At 36.3% G+C, this 24,819-nt stretch overlaps 1 protein-coding gene across 1 annotated transcript; it reads right to left on the bottom strand.

Moving 5' to 3' along the window:
- Nucleotides 1-563: 563 nt before the first annotated feature.
- On the bottom strand, nt 564-11,298 carry LOC130886194 (prolactin-2B1-like). The gene is made up of 5 exons (XM_057788112.1): nt 11,268-11,298; nt 8,970-9,142; nt 3,183-3,290; nt 1,995-2,174; nt 564-746 (listed from the first exon to the last, which is right to left on the bottom strand). The coding sequence occupies exons 1-5, from the start codon at nt 11,296-11,298 to the stop codon at nt 564-566; spliced, it is 675 nt and encodes a 224-aa protein (XP_057644095.1).
- Nucleotides 11,299-24,819: the final 13,521 nt, after the last annotated feature.

The raw sequence follows: 24,819 nt of genomic DNA on the forward strand, positions 1-24,819 counted from the left end.
ACTCAGCATGAATTGAACATCTGGAATTTGTCTAAGATGATGCTTCAGAGACAAGAATTCAGAGGAACGTGGTTGAAGACAGTTGGAGAGAGTTTCAGAGTCATTTCACACTTGCGGTCTAACACACTTCAAATTATTGCAAATTTTCACAGTATTTACAGATAATGCGAGTGCATGCTGCCTATTCTGTCAGTCCGTATTCTGGAAACAAATCTGATAGGGGCTACTTGGCATTTTAAATGTAACTGCCAAATTCAATGCCTTTTGATGGATTTTAGATACTATAAAACAGTAACATTTCTTTGCTGATTCTAACAATTTTCCATGTATTAAGATTCTGGAAGCGCGAAGAAAGTTGTATAATGTGTTTGTTAGGTTCTTAACTTCTGTTATTTGTCAAATATTTTGTTTTTGCACGAAACCAACAAAAGGAATTTGGACCAATTGACTAAGAATTTTGAAATTTTTATAGTTTTTATTTTTAAAGAAAAGAGGAGAAAACTGGAGCTTTGTAGTATTTTCTTATCTGGGGCATCTCAGAAACAGATGGTATAAATTTGCTGTTAGCATTTGTCTTGGATAATTTGGTACTTGAGGACCTCAAGAAAAGTGTTTACTCTGCGGGAATCTCTGAGAAGGCAGCGGATCAGGTTATAAAAGGCAAAACAGCGAACATCTTCATTGCTTGACTTCAAGGATGACAGCCCAGACCAGACAAGGTAGCTCTCATCATTTTTCTCTCCAATCTAAACATGATCACCAAAAATATAGTCAGCCAAGTTTTAATTGTATTTGAGTATTTTAGATGTTTATTCTTTCTAAATATAGATTTATGGAAGTACTTGTAAAGTTAAAATCATAAAATAAATATAGATTTTGATGGATATATTTCACCAAACCCAAATGAATACATTTTCTGGCACATGTAAAAAAAAGCTAGTAAAATGTTTTTTACAAGAGTTGATAGACAACCAGCAAGGTGCTACTTAATTTTTTACATGAGTGACATAGGGGTAATGGAGGAACTGATTTCATTTTTATGATTGAACAAACTTTGTGTGTCCTTACCATAGACTCAATCTTGCTTTTTTTCTACTTTAAGGAATTTGACATTAAACCAATTTCCCTTCTGTTTTTAACCAAACCAGTTGTCCAAATACTGTGTGTACAATAAAGCCTAGAACGAATGAGGATTGCTTGGATAGTTCAAGAGGCAAATATTCAGAGGATTATTGTGTTAGAACTATTGAGGTAGTTATGTATCTGTCTTTATACCCAGGAAAGATACTACGGAGTGAGAAAATTCTGCCTTCTTCTGATACCCCTGGATAAGGGACTCTGAGTGAAGTATTTTTGAGAGATGTGCACGTGTTGCTAGTATCCTTTTTGATAAAAAGGCTATAACAGATATGCATGCATAAAAATGTTTCTTCTAGGAATCTTATAAACGTCATATTTTTCAATATTTTACTTTCTTTTGAGATAATATAATTACATTACTTCTCTCTTCCTCTTCTTCCTCCCATATATTTTTCTTGCTATTTTTAAAATTCATGACCTTTTATTAATTTTTACATTTACATATTTGTATTTACCTATGTATTCCTAAATATAAAGCCTAATTATTCTGTGAGATGTTACTCCTATGTATATTTTAAGTGATGACCATTTGCTGAGACTCTGTGGATGATGTTTATGAGATTCCTAGGAGAGACGTTTTTATGCAAACTTCCTGATTCTATGGTTCATAAATCATTCCTCCCCATCTTCTTCAATGTTCCTTGAACCTTAGATGTGGGAATATTTTGTAGATGTATCCATTGGAACTGGACTTCACAACTCTTCATTTTGCCTGGTTACGATTTTCTGTAATAGTCTGTATGAATTACATTGCTTTTCAATTTTTGTGCAAAGTAAAACATTTAAAAATACATTAGTCATTACAAAGAACTCCTCATTTAAGCATGAAGAAAGCTAGTCAGCAGGTTGCTCACCTCACGAAGTATTGTTTTAACTCCCAAAATGAGTTGTCCAACCCTTCCCTGAATTGCTCTGGCTTCGGAGAGGATAGCATTAGGGTCTCCTGGCATGGCAGACATTTCTTCCACAAGATGATGCAGAGGGTCGGTCCAGGAATACAGTAGCTTGCATAACAATTTCAGTAGAACTTCTGGCTAAGTAACCATAATTTAACAATTACATTATAATAAAATAAATTAAAATAGGATTGGATAAGGCAGCTTTGCTCTAAAAAACTAAAACATTTCTGTAGCTATTCGTATTATTTTATATAGCATACAATTGGTATATGTGAAAAATAACGTTGACATTACTATGAAATTTTGTGGAAAATTAAATTCAAAACTGTCAGTGGAGTGCTCTATGAAGTGTCTAGCAAAATAAGTACTCTCAATAAATAATTTCTCTTGCTCAAACTTCCACTGTTAATTTTTGTTCTTTATTTATAGCATAATTATTTAAATGAGAATTGTACACCTATATTTGCCACTAAGCAAAACATGAAGAATGAACTGTATCGTATAGATGTGTAGGGATATATGATAATGTTCAGCTCAATCCCGAGATGTGTTATGGCGGGGAATCATATATGAGAGATGATAACCATTATAAATTGGAGCTGATAACGATATGTAGACTTGCCATCATACTTAAAGGATAATTTTATCTCCAGAAATAACGTACAGTGTTCATTAGACTTTTATTCTCAGCTGGTTTTTAGTTACAAAATAAAGGTAGAACAATCATTTAGGAATTAACACTTAGTGAAAGAACTTAACAGTCAGAAATAAACATGTCGGTATGTACTGTGCTGTCAAATTTGGCTCTATCAGTAACCATGAGAAATAAAACTGCATTTGCATTGTATATGATTACATTAATGAATATTCAACCAAGGATGTTAATGTTAATTGAAATGTTCCTTCACGTAATGACTAAAAATCCAGGAGTTTAAGGTGGTAAAGGATCTTCTTCATGTAAAATTACAGATCCTCTAAAACACAGCTTAGTATATTTCACTTGTAATTTACTAACCATAGAGTATGACTTCATTAGTTCTCTATGATCGCAAATAAGGAGCCTTTGATCACATCCACTATATGTAGAAATGCTATGTTGCTTCAGTTGATCTGATAAAGAAATACAAAAGAATAAACACTTACTTTGCTTTCTAGAACTTGGTTCTTGTTTTCTGGGGTATCAAGAAAATCAGTGGGGCAGTTGTCAGGGATCCTCTCATTGTACCTCTTGCCTTGGGCATATTGTTTGTCCTGGAATGGATGAAATATTAAATAAATTAGAGATTGAAAATTATATGAAGTAGTCAATGACCCAATTTCTGATGCACTTGATAGATATTTAATTTAAGCTCAACAGAAGAGAATTGATGCCTAGTAATGTAAACCTCTCCAACTATTTGTAAATGGAGGTGTCCGAGAACCTATTACTGGCAGTTCTTAATCCAACATATTCTGTAACTGTATTCTAAATTAATATCTTTATACCCACAGATATGATTAATCTCATCGCTCACTAAAGAAGGTTCTTATTGAAATTGATGAAGATCATTATAGAGATACATAACTGATTAAAATGCAGAGAATGAGTGACTTTGAGGTTCCCAATCCCAACTGATATATCTTTAATGCATCCTTAAACCTAGACTCAGAGAAACTCTCAAAGGGGCAGTGGGGGAAGAAAGTTTGTAAAAGACAGAGTCCCAGGAAACATGCTTCCTTTAGGTATGAGAGGTAAAGTGAAACCAGAATGCTCAACAATGTGACTGACTGAACAAGATCAACAAAATAATAATACTGGCCGACTTGTTAACGTGTACAGGAGAAATACCACACAGTTCAATCCTTAGAAGAAGACCTACAGGGGATCCATGGCTGCCGAGAGAGGGAAAATCAGGTGCTTCCTGTGATGAATACCCACATCAGTTGTCTATTCCAGCTAATTAGCCATTGATAAATGCACATATAGGCAAAGGAAAATGTGAACATACATACATATATTTACATACATGCAAATATAGATATATTTGATATGTGTATGTATATATATACATTACAGCAATAATAATAAATCATGAATTTGTTATGGGAGGATACTGAAAGATTTACTGAGGAGAAAGAAGGATAATACTCTCACAGATGCAGCATTCATGTATGAAATTCTAAATAAGAACAAGCTGCTACTGAAAGTTGAAATTAATATATTAGGAGAAAGACTACAGTTTAAAACTTGATCAATAGTTTCATTTTTCCACCCAAATAACCCTCAAACATCCCAACACTCCCCCTTGTTTGTTATTCTTAGACTTCTTTTTTTTTTTATTTTTTTTTTTTTTTTTATTTTTTTTTTTTTTTTTTATTTTTTATTCTTTTTTAATTAAAATTTCCACCTGCTCCCCGTTTCCCATTTCCCTCCCCTCCTCCCAAATATTGCCCCCTCCCCCCACTCCCCTCCCCCTATCCCCACTCCTCTTCTCCTCCCCCCACACCATTCCCCCTCCCTCTCGATACTGAAGAGCAGTCCAAATTCTCTGCCCTGCGGGAAGACGAAGGTCTTCTATCTACGTCCAGGAAGGTGAGCTTCTAAACAGGCTAAGCTCCCACAAAGCCAGTTCATGTATTAGGATTGAAACCTAGTGCCATTGTCCTTGGCTTCTCATCAGTCTTCGTTGACCGCCATGCTCAGAGAGTCCGGAATCAACCCATGCTTATTCAGTCCCAGACCAGCTGGCCTTGGTGGGCTCCTAATAAATCAGTTCCACTGTCACAGTGGGTGGGTGCATCCCTCGTGGTCCTGATTTTTTGCTCTTGTTCTCCCTCCTTCTGCTCCTCATTTGGACCTTAAGAGCTCAGACCGTTGCTCCAAATTGAGACTCTGTCTCTACCTTGATCCATCGCCAGATGAAGGTTCTAAGGTGATATGCAAGATATTCATCAGTATAGGATAGGGTCATTTCAGGTTCCCTCTCCTTAGTTGCCCAAGGTACCAGCTGGGGACATATTCCTGGACACCTGCGAACCCCTCTAGAGTCAAGTCTCTTGCCAACCCTAAGATGGCTCCCTTAGATAGGATATATACTTCGCTGCTCCCGTATCCATCCTTCCTATATCCCAACCATCCCAATCCCCCGAGCTCCTCCCATCCTCCCCTTCTCATATTTCTCATCCCATTTCCCCTTTGCCCCATGCCACCTCACCCGCAAGTTCCCATTTTTTGCCCTGCAATCTTGTCTACTTCCCCCTCTCCATGCGGATGACTATATGATTTTCTTTGGGTTCACTTTCTTATTTAACTTCTATAGGATCGCACATTATATGCTTAATGTCTTTTACTTATGGCTAGAAACCGATTATGAGTGAGTACATCCCATGTTCCTCTTTTTGGGTCTGGGATACCTCACTCAGGATAGTGTTTTCTATTTCCATCCATTTGCACGCAAAATTCGAGAAGTCATTGTTTTTTACTGCTGAGTAGTACTCTAATATGTATATATTCCACACTTTCTTCATCCATTCCTCCATTGAAGGGCATCTAGGTTGTTTCCAGGTTTTGGCTATTACAAACAATGCTGCTATGAACATAGTTGAACAGATACTTTTGTCATTTGATGTGGCATCTCTTGGGTATATTCCCAATAGTGGTATTACTGGATCTTGGGGTAGGTTGATCCCTAATTTCCTGAGAAATCACCACACTGATTTCCAAAGTGGTTGCACAAGTTTGCATTCCCACCAGCAATGAATGAGTGTGCCTCTTTCTCCACAACCTCTCCAGCAAAGGCTATCATTGGTGTTTTTGATTTTAGCCATTCTGACAGGTGTAAGATGGTATCTCAAAGTTGTTTTAATTTGCATTTCCCTTATCGCTAAGGAGGTTGAGCATGACCTTAGGTGTCTTTTGGCCATTTGAATTTCTTCTGTTGAGAATTCAAAGGGATTCAAATCGGAAAGGAAGAAGTTAAACTTTCATTATTTGCAGACGATATGATAGTGTACATAAGCGACCCCAAAAACTCCAGCAAAGAACTCCTTCAGCTGATAAACACCTTTAGTAGCGTTGCAGGATACAAGATCAATTCCAAAAAATCAGTTGCCCTCCTATACACAAAGGATAAGGAAGCAGAGATGGAAATCAGAGAAGCATCACCCTTCACGATAGCCACAAACAGCATAAAATATCTTGGGGTAACCCTAACCAAGGAAGTAAAGGATCTATTTGACAAGAACTTTAAGTCAATGAAGAAAGAAATTGAGGAGGATACCAGAAAATGGAAGGATCTCCCTTGCTCTTGGATAGGGAGGATCAACATAGTAAAAATGGCAATTCTACCAAGGGCAATTTATAGATTCAATGCAATCCCCATTAAAATCCCATCAAAATTCTTCACAGATCTTGAGAGGACAATAATCAACTTTATATGGAGAAACAAAAAACCCAGGATAGCCAAAACAATCTTATATAATAAAGGATCGTCTGGAGGCATTACCATCCCTGACCTCAAACTCTATTACAGAGCCTCAGTATTGAAAACAGCTTGGTATTGGCATAAAAACAGAGAAGTCGATCAATGGAACCGAGTAGAAGACCCTGATTTTAACCCACAAACTTATGAACACCTAATTTTTGATAAAGGAGCTAAAAGTATTCAATGGAAAAAAGAGAGCATCTTCAACAAATGGTGCTGGCAGAACTGGTTGTCAACGTGTAGAAGAATGAAAATAGATCCATATCTATCACCATGCACAAAACTCAAGTCCAAATGGATTAAAGACCTCAATATTAGTCTGAACACACTGAACCTGATAGAAGAAAAAGTTGGAAGTACTCTACAACATATGGGTACAGGAGATCACTTCCTACGTTTATCCCCAGCAGCACAGACATTAAGGGCAACATTGAATAAATGGGACCTCCTGAAACTGAGTAGCTTCTGTAAAGCAAAGGACACTGTCACTAAGACAAAAAGGCAACCCACTGACTGGGAGAAGATCTTCACCAACCCTGCAACAGACAAAGGTCTGATCACCAAAATATATAAAGAACTCAAGAAACTAAACTTTAAAATGCTAATGAACCCAATAAAAAAATGGGGCACTGATCTGAACAGAGTATTCTTAGACTTCTTAAAAGTTCTTCATTGCAACAACAAAATTAGCAAAACTACACACTGTTGCCGGGCGGTGGTGGCGCACGCCTTTAATCCCAGCACTTGGGAGGCAGAGGCAGGCGGATCTCTGTGATTTCGAGACCAGCCTGGTCTACAAGAGCTAGTTCCAGGACAGGCTCCAAAACCACAGAGAAACCCTGTCTCGAAAAACCAAAAAAAAAAAAAAAAAAAAAAAAACTACACACTGCTAAGTGGGTATCAACTTTATCTGGCATTTTGGACAAGTGCCGTAGTAATTAAGTGTATATAGTTTCTAGTTTCTAACTCAGTTTCTTAGACATCTTAATATTATAGCTCTTACTGTTACTACTTCTGCATCTATACAGTTTCATTTACCAATGTCATTGTTAATTCAGAGTACTATTTTGCTGATGGTACCAAGTCATAAAATCTCTTGGAATAATACAAGAAATAATAAGTTAAGAGCTAATTAAGATAGAAAAATAATATCTGCAATTATCAATACTTATTCATTAATTTGCTACAATAGATTTATTTTTAAGGTCATTCTGTAAAACTATTGTTGTTATTGTTTTAATAGTTTGAAGGGACATTCAAGATGACGTCACATATTCAAGGCAACCCATCAAGAAATGAGAATGGCAGAAACAATAGTGCACAATATGAATGCTGGGGGCGTGTGTCTGTGTGTGTGTTATGCAAACTTGAGTGACGTTCTCACATATCCATTGATGTATGTATGGAAGTGCTTATTGATTTCTATAAAACAGGTAGCATAATATAATATGCAGTTTGCAATGTATTTTCATCATGAAGGCACGATATACTTTCTTCTCTATACCAGAACTCCTTGTTGCAAGTACATGAATTTGAATTGTTTAAAATGGATTAACTGCATTTGCAGATTTATAAAGAAAAATAAATTGAAAACTTCTGAGAACTTGTGTCTATATCTCTATTGCTTGTTATTAGTTATCTATAAAACCCAAAGTAAAATTTGAGAAGTCATTGTTTTTTACCGCAGAGTAGTACTCTAATGTGTATATATTCCACACTTTCTTCATCCATTCTTCCATTGAAGGACATCTAGGTTGCTTCCAGGTTCTGGCTATTACAAATAATGCTGCTATGAACATAGTTGAACAAATGCTTTGGTCATATGATAGGGCATCTCTTGGGTATATTCCCAAGAGTGGTATTGCTGGGTCCAGGGGTAGGTTGATCCCAAATTTCCTGAGAAACCGCCACACTGATTTCCAAAGTAAAGGCACCAGAGGCCAAAACACTAAATCAGTGGTTTCTAACCTGTGGACCATGGCCCCTTCAGCGGTCACATGTCAGATATCCTACATACCAAATATTAACATTATAATTCATAATAGTAGGAAAATTATAGTTGTGAATCAGCAGCAAAATAATTTTATGGTTTGGGGTCACTACCACATGAGGAACTGTATAAAGGTTTGAAACATTAGGAAGGTTGAAAACCACTGCACAGAATGAAGGAATAAAAATCGCACCTTTCTCTTAGACATACATTTTATGGTCCTATGTCACAAGAGTAAATTAAAGTTCAAAAATAGAGAAAAGTATCAAAATTATTTCATTTGATGATGTAACTGACATTTTTGAGAATATCCTTTTCTCCTGCTAAAGGGTATAGTAGCTGCTAATTTCTTCTCCCTATGATGGCTCATTGCTTGAAATTTCCATCATGATCTTCCTACGTTAGGCTATACTATATCCCAACCAGTAGCATGAAGGCCCATTTTAAAAGGAAGTCATTAGTTACAGGGGTACTTACAAATTTAGTGAACAAATTTGCAGCTTGTCTACCGGTGTTCTGAGAAATAAAGGTGGCCAATGTGAACAGTCTCCTTAAGGACTTCTGGGTATCCCCATCCCTCTTGACACAGGTGGGTGCACAGGTCACATTCTCCCACAAAAGCAGGTAGGACACCAGGAGCAGTGCCCTAGCTAAAGAAGAAGAGAAGCCACTGTGAGGTCTCTTTCTCTTAGGTTGTCAACAATCACCCTGCCAATGGTAGTCTTACCGGAGTAACATTTTTACACCCTACATGGCTTTAGATATGCTGGGTAATGAACATTTTCCACAGTGCAAGTTTAGTTATGCAAATATATTCGCAAAGATTTATATTATCAAATGTGTCAAAGATACTGAATTTTTAGCATAATTTCAAGACATGTTTTCTGTTTTTTCCTTACATGTGGAGCTGAACATGAATCAAGTTAGGATGACCTAATCCTATTCTTATGGTTGTTTAATGTTCTGCAGATTTTTCTTGGTTTTGAATAAGACACTCAAGAATTTGTAACTTGTATTTTAGTGTCTAATATTAGAATATTTGACCCTCATCTGACGAAAACAACATGCACATGTTTGCTTTATCTTCATTATTTGCGAAAAATAGAATACTTGCCTTTCTAGTGATAGTGAGGATGAAAAGAATGTTCTCAAAAACATGATGCCACTGCCTAGAATTGCAAACTCAGCTCCAAAATGTCACGTATTTATTTCTTTGTAAAATGTTTTAGACATTTTCTTCTCAATTTGATGTTTACAATAAGTCTGTGAATAGGCTTAGCAACATAGTTATAATGAAAACATAAAAATAAATAAACTGTATTTGTAGCTTTGTAATTTTGTAATAATCCCATTATTAGCAATTTTAAAAGGCCACACAAAAACACAATGAGGACTTTGCACCTCCTTTGACGCTCAGTGTCGCCAAGGGTTTTGGTTATTACTTATAATGGCCAACACATTGTCCTTGATGACAGGTCACTGGCTCCAAAAATTTGATTTATCTGATTTCTCTTCTCTATATAACAGATACCTTTAAATGTTTTTGCAATGATCAGTGTTGATTTTATCGGTTTCCTTTAAATGTGTCCTTTACTTGAAGAACCACAGAACTGTAATGCGTCAATAGTTTACAACAGGGTGAAACACCATGCATTTATCACTAAAAGTCTATTTACTATTATGGACACAAGTCTGAAACAAATTATGTTATAAAACATGATTCTTATGACTATATTTCAATAGAAACTTTGTTAATATTAATGGTAATGCCCAACACGAACTTAGAAAATTGGTAGGGGGAATCTAAGAGAAACATCTACACCCAAATACTTAAAATATCAAAATATAACAAAAAGTGGTGTAAAATACAGACAACAATCAATTTTATATACAAAATAAAAATATTATTAAAATTTATATGCTGCACATTTTCAAAAATATACATACTTTCCTAAATTTATTTTAGGAGTGATATACATATATTAAAATATGTATATGTACACTCCGTACATATTTCAACTGAAGAATTTTCATAGTCCAAGAAGAAAGACTCATTATTTCTTTTCTACTTCATAAAATCAAGTTCATATGTGTTACTAATTCATTTTTGTTGAGATATTATTAAGAATATAAAAACAAGTTAGCATTAGTGTGAGGTTTTGCATCACTATTTTACTTGAACCTAATTGTCAAAGTTCTGTAATACCCACAACTACTAGGCTTGCCTACATTTTTTTCCAGAAGTAGCAAATTGGTTACAATCATTCAAGACAAAGAACTCACAGTCAAGACCCCAGACCCAGAATATTTACTGCCCTCCTTCCTAATATAGTACTAAATTGACCCATAAAACCTACTGCTGTCATTTCATCTCAGTGTCCCCTGGTTTACAATTTTTATTTTTGAGTTGAATATACCCTTTTCATGTAATATTTGGAAAAAGCCATGGTTTCTAACCCTTACACATGGGTAATGTCCCACAACCACTTTTTACATTATATAAATTAATACAAGACAAAATGTCTCTGGACATAGCTCTATACCTCTCTATGCTAAAATGACTGCCCTTTGAAACCCACTAATCCAGAATGTATTTTCCTTCTATATTAATGACCGTAAAGTATGTCTAAAGTCTATGTGGCTTTGCTTCTCCTGGTTAGGTATGAATAAATGTCCAATTATCTCAGGTAGGGCATCAGTTATAGCAATAAATAAATTTCCCAATAACATAATGTTAAAGCATCTATAGAGGAACGTAAATGAGGAGTTACTTACAAGAAAATATTTGAGTCAAAGACAACGGCATTCCTGAGAAGTCACACCCCAGATTCTCTGCTGACTGAGGAAATCTGTATCAGTTTGGTTCTTACTCTGTTAGCTTTCCACCCCCTATATAGCAGAGCACATCCTGCTAGAGGGCAGAAGGAAGTAACACCTAAAAATCTATATCAGGATCTTATGACCTCTAGGGTCCAGGAGTAAAACCAAGTATGTGTGACTATGGTCATATGTGAATCTTTGTGCTTATCTTATTTCCGGATTGTGGTTAGTGTTCAAGATATTTTGTACATAGCCTCAGCCATCTCTGGTTCATGAATACTCAAATAGAAATAGCTATGAATCAGGCATTAACTATTTTCTTAAGGTTATTGCATGTTCTTGTTACCTTATCTGCAATGCTCCATGAACTAACAGGTTCTATCAATAGGTATTTATTCTCCACCGTTTATATTTTGAAAGTCTTTATCAGTATTTGTGGTATACTGTACAGAGTTTTACTTGGTAGACAGATAAAAGAAGAAACAGGTAAACACACAGTTTAGAAGGCAACTGGTAGGAACATCACATCTATTCAAACAACTGCACGGGCCATCCTATTAGGGACTTTTCCATTCTTAGACACAAAATTTGAGTCCCAGTCCAGCTGGCCTTGGTGAGCTCCCAATAGATCAGCCCCACTGTCTCAGTGGGTGGGTGCACCCCTCGCGGTCCTGACTTCCTTGCTCATGTTCTCCCTCCTTCTGCTCCTCATTGGGACCTTGGGAGCTCATTCCGGTGCTCCAATGTGGGTCTCTGTCTCTATCTCCATCCATCGCCAGATGAAGGTTCTATGGTGATATGCAAGATATTCATCAGTATGGCTATAGTATAGGGCCATTTCAGGTTCCCTATCCTAAAATTTGAAGTTGAATAATACCAACTACAGGTTCTATGAGGCTAAGATGATCTTAAATTCAATGAGAAAGTAGTTTGCCAACCTCATAACAATTGTATCTCTATTGGCCTAAGGGTTACATCTTATATGTCTGTGTGTTCCATTATCATCTTTTGCATCGGTCTTATAATGACACTTTATTCCAGTAACTAATATGGTACCATGTGGCATGACGAAGTTTCCATAGTACTAAGAAAATGTCCACTCATTCTCAGTCTAATTTCTTCATAACATGCAGCATGAATATGTAGATTTAGCAATAAATTCTTACCATTTAGTTCTGACATGCACCGAAATCATTGACAATGCCTTTATGGGTTGGAATCCAAAGAGTCTACCTGAGCCAATAACTCAATGGAAGTTAACCAATCTGGTCTCAGGATTTTTCAACAACCTAACAGGCTTTAGTTTTACCTACTTCTACCATGAAGTATTCCTTCTGGCATATTCTCAACTGGTATGATTACTATTCTTTTTGGACTGATCATTTTCTTCTATCGTTTTTCTCTGTTCCTTGAACAGTTGTAGGTTAGTTACTGTGTTAATCACCATCCACTGCAAATAGAATCTTCTTAGATGGTAATCAAGAGATGCGTTAAACTAAGATTATAAAAAAAGTCATCAGGAGCAAGTTTAATGCTCTGCCAATTTACCAACCTAAAAGCAACAAATTTACCACTAGCGAGTCTGTCCTGTGTAGCTATAAGTTCTTGGTCTGACAATGGTACCAAATATATGTTTCATCTAGTGGAGTGGGACTTAAACCAATCAGGAAATAAGTTAGACACTTCAATTATATTCTTGCTACTATTGCATTAGTGGACATTTCTTGAGATATCAGGCATTGCTATAGCTGGCAGAGTTCACAACTGTGTGTAACTGATTACTTTCCTGCTTGGGTAGCTTGCCTGGCACCTTACAACACTATAGAAGCTAGCCAGTAGACACGAAGCTTCCTGTTTCCTACCAGCTTGCTTTTGTTTTTGTGTTGTCCTTAGGAACAGTCTTATTAATTTTGGGGTTTGGCCAAGAGCAATGGTGACCATGTCATTGTAATAGAAGTTTCCAAACTTTAACTATTTTTTTCAAAGAACCATTCCTAAATTTCACTGATTTTCCCATTTTTTATTTTTATTTTCACTGACTGTTTCTATTGAGTTTGTTATTTTTTGTTTCTCTTTTCCTTTTTCTTGTCTTTATAAAGGGATTTTAAACATTTCCTCTTCTATATGCTGCAGGCTATTATTTCCTTTCAGCGCATCTGTGGATGCATACTGCCAGTTTTGAAATGATACATTTTATATTTGATGAGCTTAACCCATTTTTCTTCTTTTGCTATTTTGCTCATTGTCAAGGATGATTTAGCAGAGTGCTGTTTAGTAATTTATGCTCACTCATGCTTTCATTGCATTTTGTTTATAAAATTTTGCTCTCCTTTCATGACAATGAGAATAGTCTTTATGTGATTTAATTATGTCATACATTGACACATATTTTCATCATATTATTTATTACTAAGGCTTTTACAAACCATACTAGGTTAGGATATGTTTTTCCACTCAAGTTTCAGTTTTTGCTCAGGTCATATTTAGTTTCTATGTTCTATGGCATTACACAATCACCAAAACCTATTAGCTCTATTATTTTCTCAAAGTGAGGATGGTATGGGCAAATTACAGTCACAGGATCCATTAATTAATACTTTCAGAACTTAAGTTATTACTCTCTGTAACTTTTATTACCTCTCTTGATTTTAATGAATACATTGAATATAATTGGTCATGTACTACCTATTCTACGGTTCATGAATAGCTTCTCTAACACTTCCAACTACTATTTAGACCATTGCTGCTTGCACGGGCCTGAAGACTCATATGAATGGTAGAGGCAGAAACTTAAGAGATCAACTTATCTGTACCTTTTTAGAGATTGAGTTCCCAAATGGCCTGGTTAAGGAGACTGAGTCTTTGAAAATGAAGTTACAATAATCTCATGCTGGGTTTGTGCTTTTCACATTAAATAACAAAATCATGTCATCTTTATCAGCAATAATTACATGAGTACCTTTATGTGAGGTGAACTTGTATACATATATATTATTTTATGTGTACAAATGTATGTATCTATGCAGGTGGTTGTCACACATCAGTTTTCACGACCATGTGGTAGTCCAGATGTTGATTTTCAGTCTTAATAACTTTTCAACTCATTAATAGATAGGAATCATTAATCTTCTAGAAGTTAACTGTTTGTGCTAGCATGTCACATCACACAGGCCAAGGATACTCCTGATTTTTTTCCCTCTTCTCAGTTTAAGAACCTGTGACTTCATGTCTGGTATTGCACTTGGGTGCATAGATATGACTCATATCTTTAGGACTCCATGCTAGCTCTTTATCTAATGAACCAGGTCTCTAAAAATTTTCCTTTGTGGCATATTTCATAAAATGCTGATATTGCTTCTTCACATCCACTTGTAGAGTTTACCAGTATTGTTTGTTGGTAATAATACATTTTCCATTGGAAATTTCTAATATGTGTTGCAAACCTGGTGGCTCTGTGTGCATAAGCTTCTTTTCTGAGTCTTCTATGTAATTTCATAACCTTTGTACCTGCTTTTGTACTAGTCTGACCTTGGTGAGAAAGGTAACCACATTGACAGTTCAATTTTCAGTCATCTTATACTTTGCGATATACATTTTTCCATGCATATATGTTGATAAATTTCAGATTCTCATCTGCTACATTACCTGGAGATGGTTTTTGAACATTTGTGAGTTTGTAAATGTTATATTACATAATGAAAAAATTTAAAGAATGCTTCTGATTATTAAGGGTTCATATCTACCATCTTCATATAAGTATTAACATTAAGCACTCAAGGAGATTTTTAAATAGTTTTAAAAAACACAATAATTGCTCAGGCCTTATTTGGGCAGCGGTGTGGATGAGACTTCATGAGTGAAGCTTCTCTGACATTTCTAGGAGATGAAACATGACAGTAACCTTTCTGTTTCTCTGGCTCTTAGAACTTTTCTTTTTCCTATTCTCCATTGATTCCTGAGTATTAGGTTCTGGAGCTGTCTTGTAACTGTATCAACTGGAGAAATTGTTACCCTGGAGGCTTAGAGGGACAAAAAAGGGGGGGGGAATGCATTTTAGGAAATAATATTTCAGTTTTTGTCTGCATTTGCATTCATCATTTCTTGAAATAATGAATCTGTACTGTAATTGCTACATGGAAATAGAATTGTAGCTAACTTTAATACCTGAGTTCCATTCTTCCAATTCTTATGTCTACCCAAGTATAATACAGTTTGTCTTTTCTCCTGGAAGATAATAAGTTTGGGTGGGTGTCCTTATGGGACACATATTGTATATCAGAAAATATCACCTTTGAACATAAAACTAAGAGCAACTTAAGAGTACGTGCAAAGTGAGAGGTTTTGAGTATAAATATGTTCACCTAGTTTCTACATACAGATAAGGGTTGTAAATAGGATGTGACCATAGGGCAAGCCTGAATCTGTCAGACCAAGAATCCAGGTGAAGTGACAAAATTCTAAGGATAATAATGGGCTCATTTACCCTCAGCCAGGACAAGCAATGGCAGCTGTCAATACAATGGGAGTTGAATAGTGGTAGAGTGTGCCTCAAGATGAGGAAGACTAAAGACTCGTGTCCAAGTTCACTTTCATTTCTTTGATAAATCTGATCAAGTAAGTTTGTTGGAGAATAGTTTGTTGTGAGATATACTGCAAAGGGACACATTTTCTCATGGCAGAGAAGCTGAGAAAGTGGGTCTCAGGATTTTCCATAAGCAGGAAACAGAGGAATAGAATGGTTTTGATCTATTTCTTTTGTCCTGTATGTTTGGTCTGGGACGTAGCCCATACAATGGTTGATCGCATGTGTGATGTTAGTCTTCTCTTCGAATTCAACTAGTCACAGAATGCCCCCCTACAGTATATCTTTTTCTCCTAGATAACTCTAGATGATAACAAATTGCCAATCTTCATTAACGATTGTAAACCCAATTCCTCTCACATGATGTGGTAGTGTGCCTGAGAGATTTCTGTCGTGATGCTCAGTATTTGTATGGCTTCCAGCTTGTGGTGTAACTTTGCTGAAGAGAGTGGAAAACACGGGGTAGACAGTGAGAGATAAAGAAGCTTTTGCTTATTTCCATTATTCCTATACCACGTTTTCTATTATAGTTGTGAACTTCCAGCTTTCTGTTCCTGCCATATTTCAACTTCTTGACATGCCTCCACTTTGAAAACACAGAGTCTTATCCCAACCATGAGCTTCAAAATATTTCCCTTTCTTTGTGTTACCTTTGGTCATGATTTTTTTACCACCACAACGCTACAGTAACTAATAAATGACATATATACCTGCCATTTTAAAACAAGATGTTTTACCCCCTTCCCCATAAGTTCATAACCTTACCAGAACATTTAATTCATTGAGATCATGATTGTGTCTCCAAAGTTTTTTGTGATGTCACCTTTGTTCACAAAGTCCACTGTTTTTTGAGACACAAGGCAATTTCTTAATTGTGAAATTCTATAAAACTCAACCAAGATGTAGATTTCCAATACCCAATATCTTGAGGAAAGCAGTAGAATTCTAACTAATTCTAAGCAGGGAAGAACAGGGTGATAGCACCAAAAGAATAATAAATTCTTACATAGCTAAGCAGCAAATTCTGACACTTCCTATGTAGTATCTGTGGCTTATGATGGAATCATTTTGCCTCTAAGAGGCTTGGGTAGACCAGTCTCTCAATATGTTACTGTATGTAGCTTTTCCATTAGGCTATGTGCACTTCATGCCTGCATCATGCCTCGGTGAATAGTCTGTAGTAGGAGGCTGCTTGTTAGTCTCCTAGCCACTCAGATTCCCTAAATAACCACACAGGGACTGTATTAATTAAATCACTGTTTTACCCATTAGCTCTAGCTTCTTATTTTCTTACCATTACATATTAACCCATCCCCTTTAATCTTTGTATTGCCACATGGCAGTGACTTACTGGCAAGGATCCAGTTTCTCTGTCTCTGGCAGGGCTACATGGCTTCTCTCTTACTCTGCCTTCTTTACCCAGCATTCAGTATAGTTTTCCCCACCCAGTTCTACTCTGCCCTATCAACAGGACAAGGAAGTCTGTTTATTAACCAATGGTGTACACAGCATACAGAGGGGAATCCCACATCAATAGTCCCTTTTTTAATGCCTCACTCATCTTGAGGTCTCTATTACAATTTTGGTTTCACCTAAGAACAGCTCACCAATCTTTAAACATTCATCCAAAGTTCTGAAATCTTTCCAGAATCCTCCCACAACCAATATAGTTGGGTCTGTCACAGCAATACTACCCAATTTCTGATTTAGTTAGGATTACTATTATTGTAATGAAACCATAATGAAAAGTGACTGGGGGATGAAAGAGTTTATTTTGTTTATACTTCTATATCATTGTTCGTCATCAAAGGAAGACAGGACAGAAATTCAAACACTGTGCAGGAATGGGAGGCAGGCACTTATCCAGAGGCCATGGAGAAGTGCTATTTGCTGGTTTGATCCTCCTGGCTAGCTCAATCTGCTTTATAGTAAAATCCAGGACTACCATTCCTGGTGGTACCATCAACAATGGGTTGCGCCCTCCCACATCAATCACTAATCAAGAAAATGCTCTACAGTCTTGAATACAACCTAATAGTATGGAGGCATTTTTCTCAGTTAAGGTGCCCTCCTCTCAAATGACTATAGCTTGTGTCAAGATGATGGAAAACTAGCTAGTACAAGGAATACATGTAAGTGTCCTTTGAACAGGATGTCATGGGGTCTGGTTGTTTGACATGGGGAAATTTGACTGATACTAGGTCCCAGATTCCTTGCTGGTTCACTTTCTTAGTGCCAGATGGCACTATGCCAGTTATTAAAGTTCTAATTAGAGACCTATTCAGAGATTTTCAGTACAGTTACCACCCCATAGCAAAAATAATTACTGGTCTAGTAGTGGCACAATTTATAGGTGTAGTCACCTGTTTTTAGGTGAGTTTAAGTCCTGTTCATTGAAGGAAACTTGTATTTGCTATTGAGAACCTGGCAAGAAATCTGACTGGGAATGTTGGAGGCTCCAATCAGAAGGCTTTTGATGTTATTTGGTTAACTGTTGGTCCGATTTGCTTACAAAACATCTTTTAGACATCTGTTTTCCCCCTATTCCTGCTCAAATATGTTAATTTGTAGCAAGAAATCCTACAGTGTTCTGGGAACATAGCAAAGGCTTACTTACACATGTTAAGGTGCTCAGAATGAGTGACTGCATTGATCTAGTATTCTAAATGTAAAAATAGAAAGAGGAGGAGGAAGAAGAGGTAGGGAGTGGGGTGAGGAGAAGAAAAGGGAAGAAGGAAAAAAGGTAGAAAGAATAAAGAAAAGTTATCATTCCATCCATACATCAGGAAATGTATTGGAGGACTTAAACAAAATACAATGGAATCCAAAGAAAAGCTAGGAAAAAAACTTTCATTTGGACATGAATTCACATCAGCCTCGTAGAAGAGCAATGGCTGTAGTTTCTTTCACATGATTTCGACACTAGTCAAATGCAGATGTCTAGATTAGTCTGCATGGAAGTACTGGGAATAATCATGGGCTCCTCAAGTTGACATCCAGATGTAGGGATTAGAAAAAGACCTGGATGAGTGAAGCCTTCAGTTAATGTGCACTTTGTCATTGACACAGCCTACCTATTATTACAAGACCAAGTGACTCATGGGACTTTGGTGAAACCATTACCCATATAGACCAGGCTTAAGTGGAATGGCAAAATTTTCCTTAGCAGTAGAAAAAGCATGAGTGTTTATGAAGCATTGTACTGTGAGTGCAAAGGCAAACAACTGTGGCTTCCTCCTTTAGGATGCTTACAGTCTGAGATTGCTGCCCTGCAGGGACCTCCTCTCAAGACAAGACAACCCTTCCACTTGTGCTGTACCTAATAAACTACCGGAGGCTCCAAGTTGCAAAAGAGACCCCACAGAATCCCAGGTCTACTCAACCTGGGTCTGTGTGTCTGTCCTTTCTCATTACCATCCTCACTCTTATCCAGGACTTTGGGACTCAAGCCATGCAAGTCTCACTCAGTAAAGTGACACCTTTAATAGGGAAAAGGAAATAGACACTTCAGCTCCAGCTAAGTGGCACTCACATTGAAACTCCTCCCATTGAAACTGAAATCCATTGGAAAAGCGAACGTTCTGGGGAGCGGCAAGTCCTTAAAGAATAAAGGATAAACCAAAACAAAACGGGAAGGGAGCTCATTCTATTATCTATGAGGTGTAGAATATGCGGCAGGAGATCTGAAAGGTAAGTAGTTAATGATAGTATTTGAAAGAGATCTTGGGGGACGAGCAAAACCTAGAGATAGACAGTTCTATACTGATGCTTTGAAGGAGATTTTGAGAAACTGTGGAAATAAGGTTATGGAAGAATTGAGAAACTGTAAAATTCAGGCAAACATTACTGCTAAAACGTGACTTCTGGATCTCTGGGGAACAGGCACATGACCCACCAATGATAATGGAGCTTTGTGCCCCAGTCCTGCCTAAGTGGTCAAACTATGTGGGAGCAGAGGCTAGAGTATTGACATTTTCCAGTGACCTATCTTGGGAGCATGTCCTAGGAACACTTGGAAGAGGCAATAGTATAGACAAAGACATGTGTGTCATATTGTCCCAGGTTTGCAGGACAGGCTGGTGTGAAGCACCAGGGAACTGCTTATTGTAGCCCAGCTCTAACACCTACCCTGAAAAAGACAAGGAGATAGAAACGAAATATCTTGGTGGTTTTGAATGTCACTCTTTAGCTTTAAAAAAACAAAACAAAATACCTTGTACTTAACCGAGGTTTCTTAACCAACTTTGTTATGGTTTCTTAACCAAGATGACAAGGCTATAAAAAAAATAAAATATATTAACCTACACTTTGTGGCCCTAAAATTTCCAGGGTGCCTTACAGCTGGCAAGCTGTACACAAAACAATAGGGTTTTAAAAATGTTGAGGGGACTTAGAAAGAGACATAAGTGTTCAATTTACAAAAAAACAAAAAGTCAATTTTGGGTTTTGGCTCTCTCTGCAGCCCAAAAAATAATGGTGGTATGTACTACAAAAAAGGGGAGGAGAGATGCCTGTTGTACATGTAAAAAATAAATAAATAAAATAAAATAAAACCTTCTTTTCCCATTATGGGCTTGTCCAACATGCCTCTAGAAATACACTGATATTTGTACTTGCACTGATACTGATAATTGGTGACTTTAACATCAGTGCAATTTATTTGTTGGAAATTCCCTGCAATGCCCTTCAGTCAAGATGGCGTCTGAAGTTCATTAGGCAACGAACGACAGTAGAAGTTAAACCCTATTTGAGAGATGGAGCTCTTCTCACCATCTTTTGGGGTTTTGTGTCAAAACTATATAATTTAAAAAAAAAAAACGAAAAAAACAACAAAAAAATCAAAGTTAGAGAAACAGTTGTAAAACTGAATTCTTATGAAATCCTCCAGATCGAGGGAAACTTGTCTTTTTCCATGTAGTTTGACAGTAGCTAACATTTCCATTCCCTATGAGAAATATTATCTGAAATTTAAGTCATGATGCTTACTACTCTGGACTCCAGGATAATTCAGTCATTCCTCTTTTGGGATAACCATTGTAGGTTACGTACTTACAAATTGCTATTCACTTTGGAAGCAAGTTCATGGATGCTTTCAGCCAAAATGACAGTATGGTCAAATAGTCCATGGAGTGATACCATGCAGTGGCCTTTTACAGTGGATCACTCAGAACAGAGGCCACATTCCCCCACAGGATCAGGCTTGACAGCAGAATCAGCAGGTGTCCCTGCTAAATAGAAACAGGATTCACTGAGGGATGATTAATTTATCTGAGGTTCCAGAACTCATCCTCTTGGGGTGGCTGGGGGGTCAGCAATATGTCCTTGGCTGTATGAATTGTTCCAGTTAAGCTAATGTGGTGAAGAAAGGTCCTCCACTGTGAAAATTTAGGTGAGTAATTATATTTTCTTTGCATTACAAGTTGACAGAAATAGGCAAATTCCCTCATTTTTTATTATTCCCTGAGTGCTTTGTGAATATTATAGACACCTGGAACTTAATTCTGATTACTCTCTGCAGATGGTTTCATGTCTGGAGAGTTTATAATGATTTTCCATTCCCAGATGCTACAAGGGTTTATAATGATTTAGCTGAGTATCTCAGAGTTGCATTTCAAACACTGACAAGACAAGAACAACACATCTCTTTGTTTTATATTGATGTTTGATATGAGTAATACCTGACTGATGATTACTAATACTCAGTATGAAGAGAATCTGTCATCAAAATAATCCCACAAGCTGAATTTTCTACCTAAAGAGAAAAATCCCATGTATTTGTCATTTTATCAAAAGCTTTGGGTTCTATTTCTTTAAAATTGAGCTTAACAATAACCCTGAGAGCAGACTGTGCTTTTGTGCCTATCCTAAAATTGTGCCGATGAGAGGGTGTATATGGGTAAATGATTTCCTCTAAGTCCTGCTATTACCCAGTGGGGGATGCAAAATGCCCACACACCGGACTGGACACCCCACCTTGCCACATCTTACACTCCCGGGGGCATTCCTTGTGTACCCGAATAGATAATCACTCTTATAGTCCCAATGCCCAGTGTAAGCAGAATTTGTTGCCACTATTTTAAAGAATAAAATTTGCCTGGAATTGCAGATAATGGAAGACACAGGAAGTTTGATTTTATCTACTTCACTTGTTCTGTAAAACACTCATTTTTACGATGTTTGACAATGGTCAGAGGTGTTTTTATCTTCAATTTAATGTTTTAGCAGATAAGTAGAGGCTGACTTCTAACATGTCAATAATTTATCCACTCAATGGGATAACAGCACATGCACAAACAAAATTAAAAATTACTTTTTAAACTGAATGACGCTATCGCTAAAGAAATCCTGAAATTTAAAGAAAAAAGGTGTTTGTGATCCTAAATGTTGGAAGACTCCAGCATGGAACTAACTAAAGTAAAGCTAATGGTATTGTCTGGAAAAATACTTACATTCAAATACTCAAAATAAAATTTTCCAAAGGAACAGGGCATCAATAATAAGCAAACAACATGTTAGTTGAGAAATTAAGTTGATATGAGAAATGTATATTATGAAATTATGTTTTTCTAGAAATTTAAAGCTTTTATAATATAATGCTCCAAGGAATTGATTACATGAAATATATATTTATATGGATGAATTGACTCTTTTATTATCTAAAGTGTTTTATATTTTAAGATAAGGTAAAATAGAAATTTATTCAGATTATTTTTCATTAAATTATTTTCATCACTGTTAGGAAATTTTCTTGCCAATATTACCTACAAAGAAGATTCTTCAGGAAACTCCTTTCTATTAGCAATATTGTTTGACTTATATTCACAAAACAGTATATGACAAAAATATGCTCCCATCATATACTGAGACTTTAAAACAAATATTACTTCAACCTTTGCAGAGAAAAATAATATGCATAATCCAGTAAATAAAAAACAATACATTCTTCTGTCTGTACTTGTACAAATATGAAATAAGATACATTCACTCTTATATTCTCAATAAGGTACAGTTTTGAATCTCAGCCCAGTGGTCTTTCTGAAAGAAAATTATATATATTTATGTTATATACACACACATATATATAATCATACACACATGATATGTATCCACACATATCATGATTGTGTATTGGCTTACAATTTCAGAAATGGATTTGTTCCTAGGAATTAGCCTCAAACCTTATTAGAAGCTTGCTCATTGCACCATAAATAATTGTGCCACTGTTATTTGAATGACTATAACTTGCTATGCTTACTGTTTACATTAACACCTGGGCCATATTATCATTATTAACATTTTCCACCAGTCAACTCTGTAGTGGCTCCAGACTCTGAAAGTCAATCAACCAACCCTAGCCTAATTGTTATGACTGTCTTCAGCATTGAGCCCCATCAGTTAGTTCATTTCTTCACACCCATATGGTAGCTTACAACCATCTGCAACTAAAGTTCTAGGGAATTTAATACCCTCTTCTAGTTCTCCAGACACTAGGCAGTACATGGCACACATACATACATGCAGAAAGAACATTTACAAGCATGATTTAACATAAAAATAAATTTTAATAAAAGAGATACACTTGATGGCAAACTCAATAGAGTGACCTCTCACAGTATGCTCACTACAAAGATCATCTATGAAACCAATCTCTGATGAAAACGCTGCAATGGGAAAAGAAGATTTGGAAGTATTCCACTGATCCACTGGGTTTCAACAATGTGGCACCAAGACATGACATCCAGGACAAATGTGTTAACTCTTCATACATTCATGGCTATTCCAGCATCCATGCACCCTGTGGGCCCTAGTTTGAACTCTATCGGGTATTCCATAGCTAATGTATAACATTATTAAAGTTTAAGCAATTGAGGATGGCAGAAAAGTTGGCAGGGCATATGAGTTAGAGTGAAAGCTTGAGTTGGATGCAACCCACAGAACCACATATGTGGGGTAGAATTTTGTAGAATTTCTGAGTCTCAGTTTTCTTAATTCACTCAGCCACAATAATAATTGAAACTTGTATAATAATTTAGATAGATTAAATGTCAATAGACATTTCTGTAAAATTTCTAAAAATGAGGTGTCTTTCTAAATATACTCTTTCTTTACTTTCTTTTGCTCTTCTTATATTATCATGTGTATTACTAACAAGAGTAGCAGATATAAAATTGATGGTATACAATTAAAATTGTGGTGTGAGAACAATTATATATTGTGTGTGTAGGTGTGTGTATGTGTATGTTTGAAATGTAGTTAAGGTCATGTTAAGGTTGGTTAAAGCATGTAGAGATGGCATAATGTGTAGCCTTTGTCATAACTGAGGGCATGATTCTATTATGATAACTATAAAATTTTACAGACACTTCTTGTTCAGTTGGCTCTTAGTTACCAAATAAGAAAAGTTCAAGAATTCACTGAGGAATGGACATGCAAGTTGGAAACCACAAGAACCTGAAGGGTACTGAAAATATGAAGGGTACTCAATATGAGATGTCATAGAAATTAATAATATTCAAAGTTGCAAAAAGTGGAGACATTTGTAATGTTCAATGTGTTTTTATCTTCTATATACACATGAATATAGTTAACCATGTGTGTAATTCTATTCAAAGTATTCTCTGCAACCATGTAGACATTGGCAAAACACGTTTTCTCCATAGAGAATTTTTAGACCGTCTATAATATTACTTAGCCTTTAAATTCCATTGTAATTTATCTATTACATAATGTGATTTAATATGATTATTCTTTAATTACTGCCTTCCCTCCTTCTTTCCCAGTTTTTTTTCATAGAATTCATAGTTCAGATTTCTGCCAACAGGTTAATTATCATCCACTGAGCTACCTAAAAGCGGCCATATGCCCTCACCTCTAGGAAGCCATTAACCATCAATATCTCTGAAATCATGAGATGGGGCCGTGTCA

Source organism: Chionomys nivalis, chromosome 13 (genome assembly GCF_950005125.1).
Source record: "Chionomys nivalis chromosome 13, mChiNiv1.1, whole genome shotgun sequence".
Lineage (NCBI taxonomy): Eukaryota > Metazoa > Chordata > Mammalia > Rodentia > Cricetidae > Chionomys > Chionomys nivalis.

Coding starts and splice junctions, on each gene's coding strand:
- LOC130886194 (XM_057788112.1), bottom strand. CDS start 11,298: ATGCCGTTGTCTTTGACTCAAATATTTTCTT. Junction 9,143..11,267: donor TTTGACTCAAATATTTTCTT/GTAAGTAACTCC, acceptor CTTCTTCTTTAG/CTAGGGCACTGCTCCTGGTG. Junction 747..1,994: donor TTAAAACAATACTTCGTGAG/GTGAGCAACCTG, acceptor GATCATGTTTAG/ATTGGAGAGAAAAATGATGA.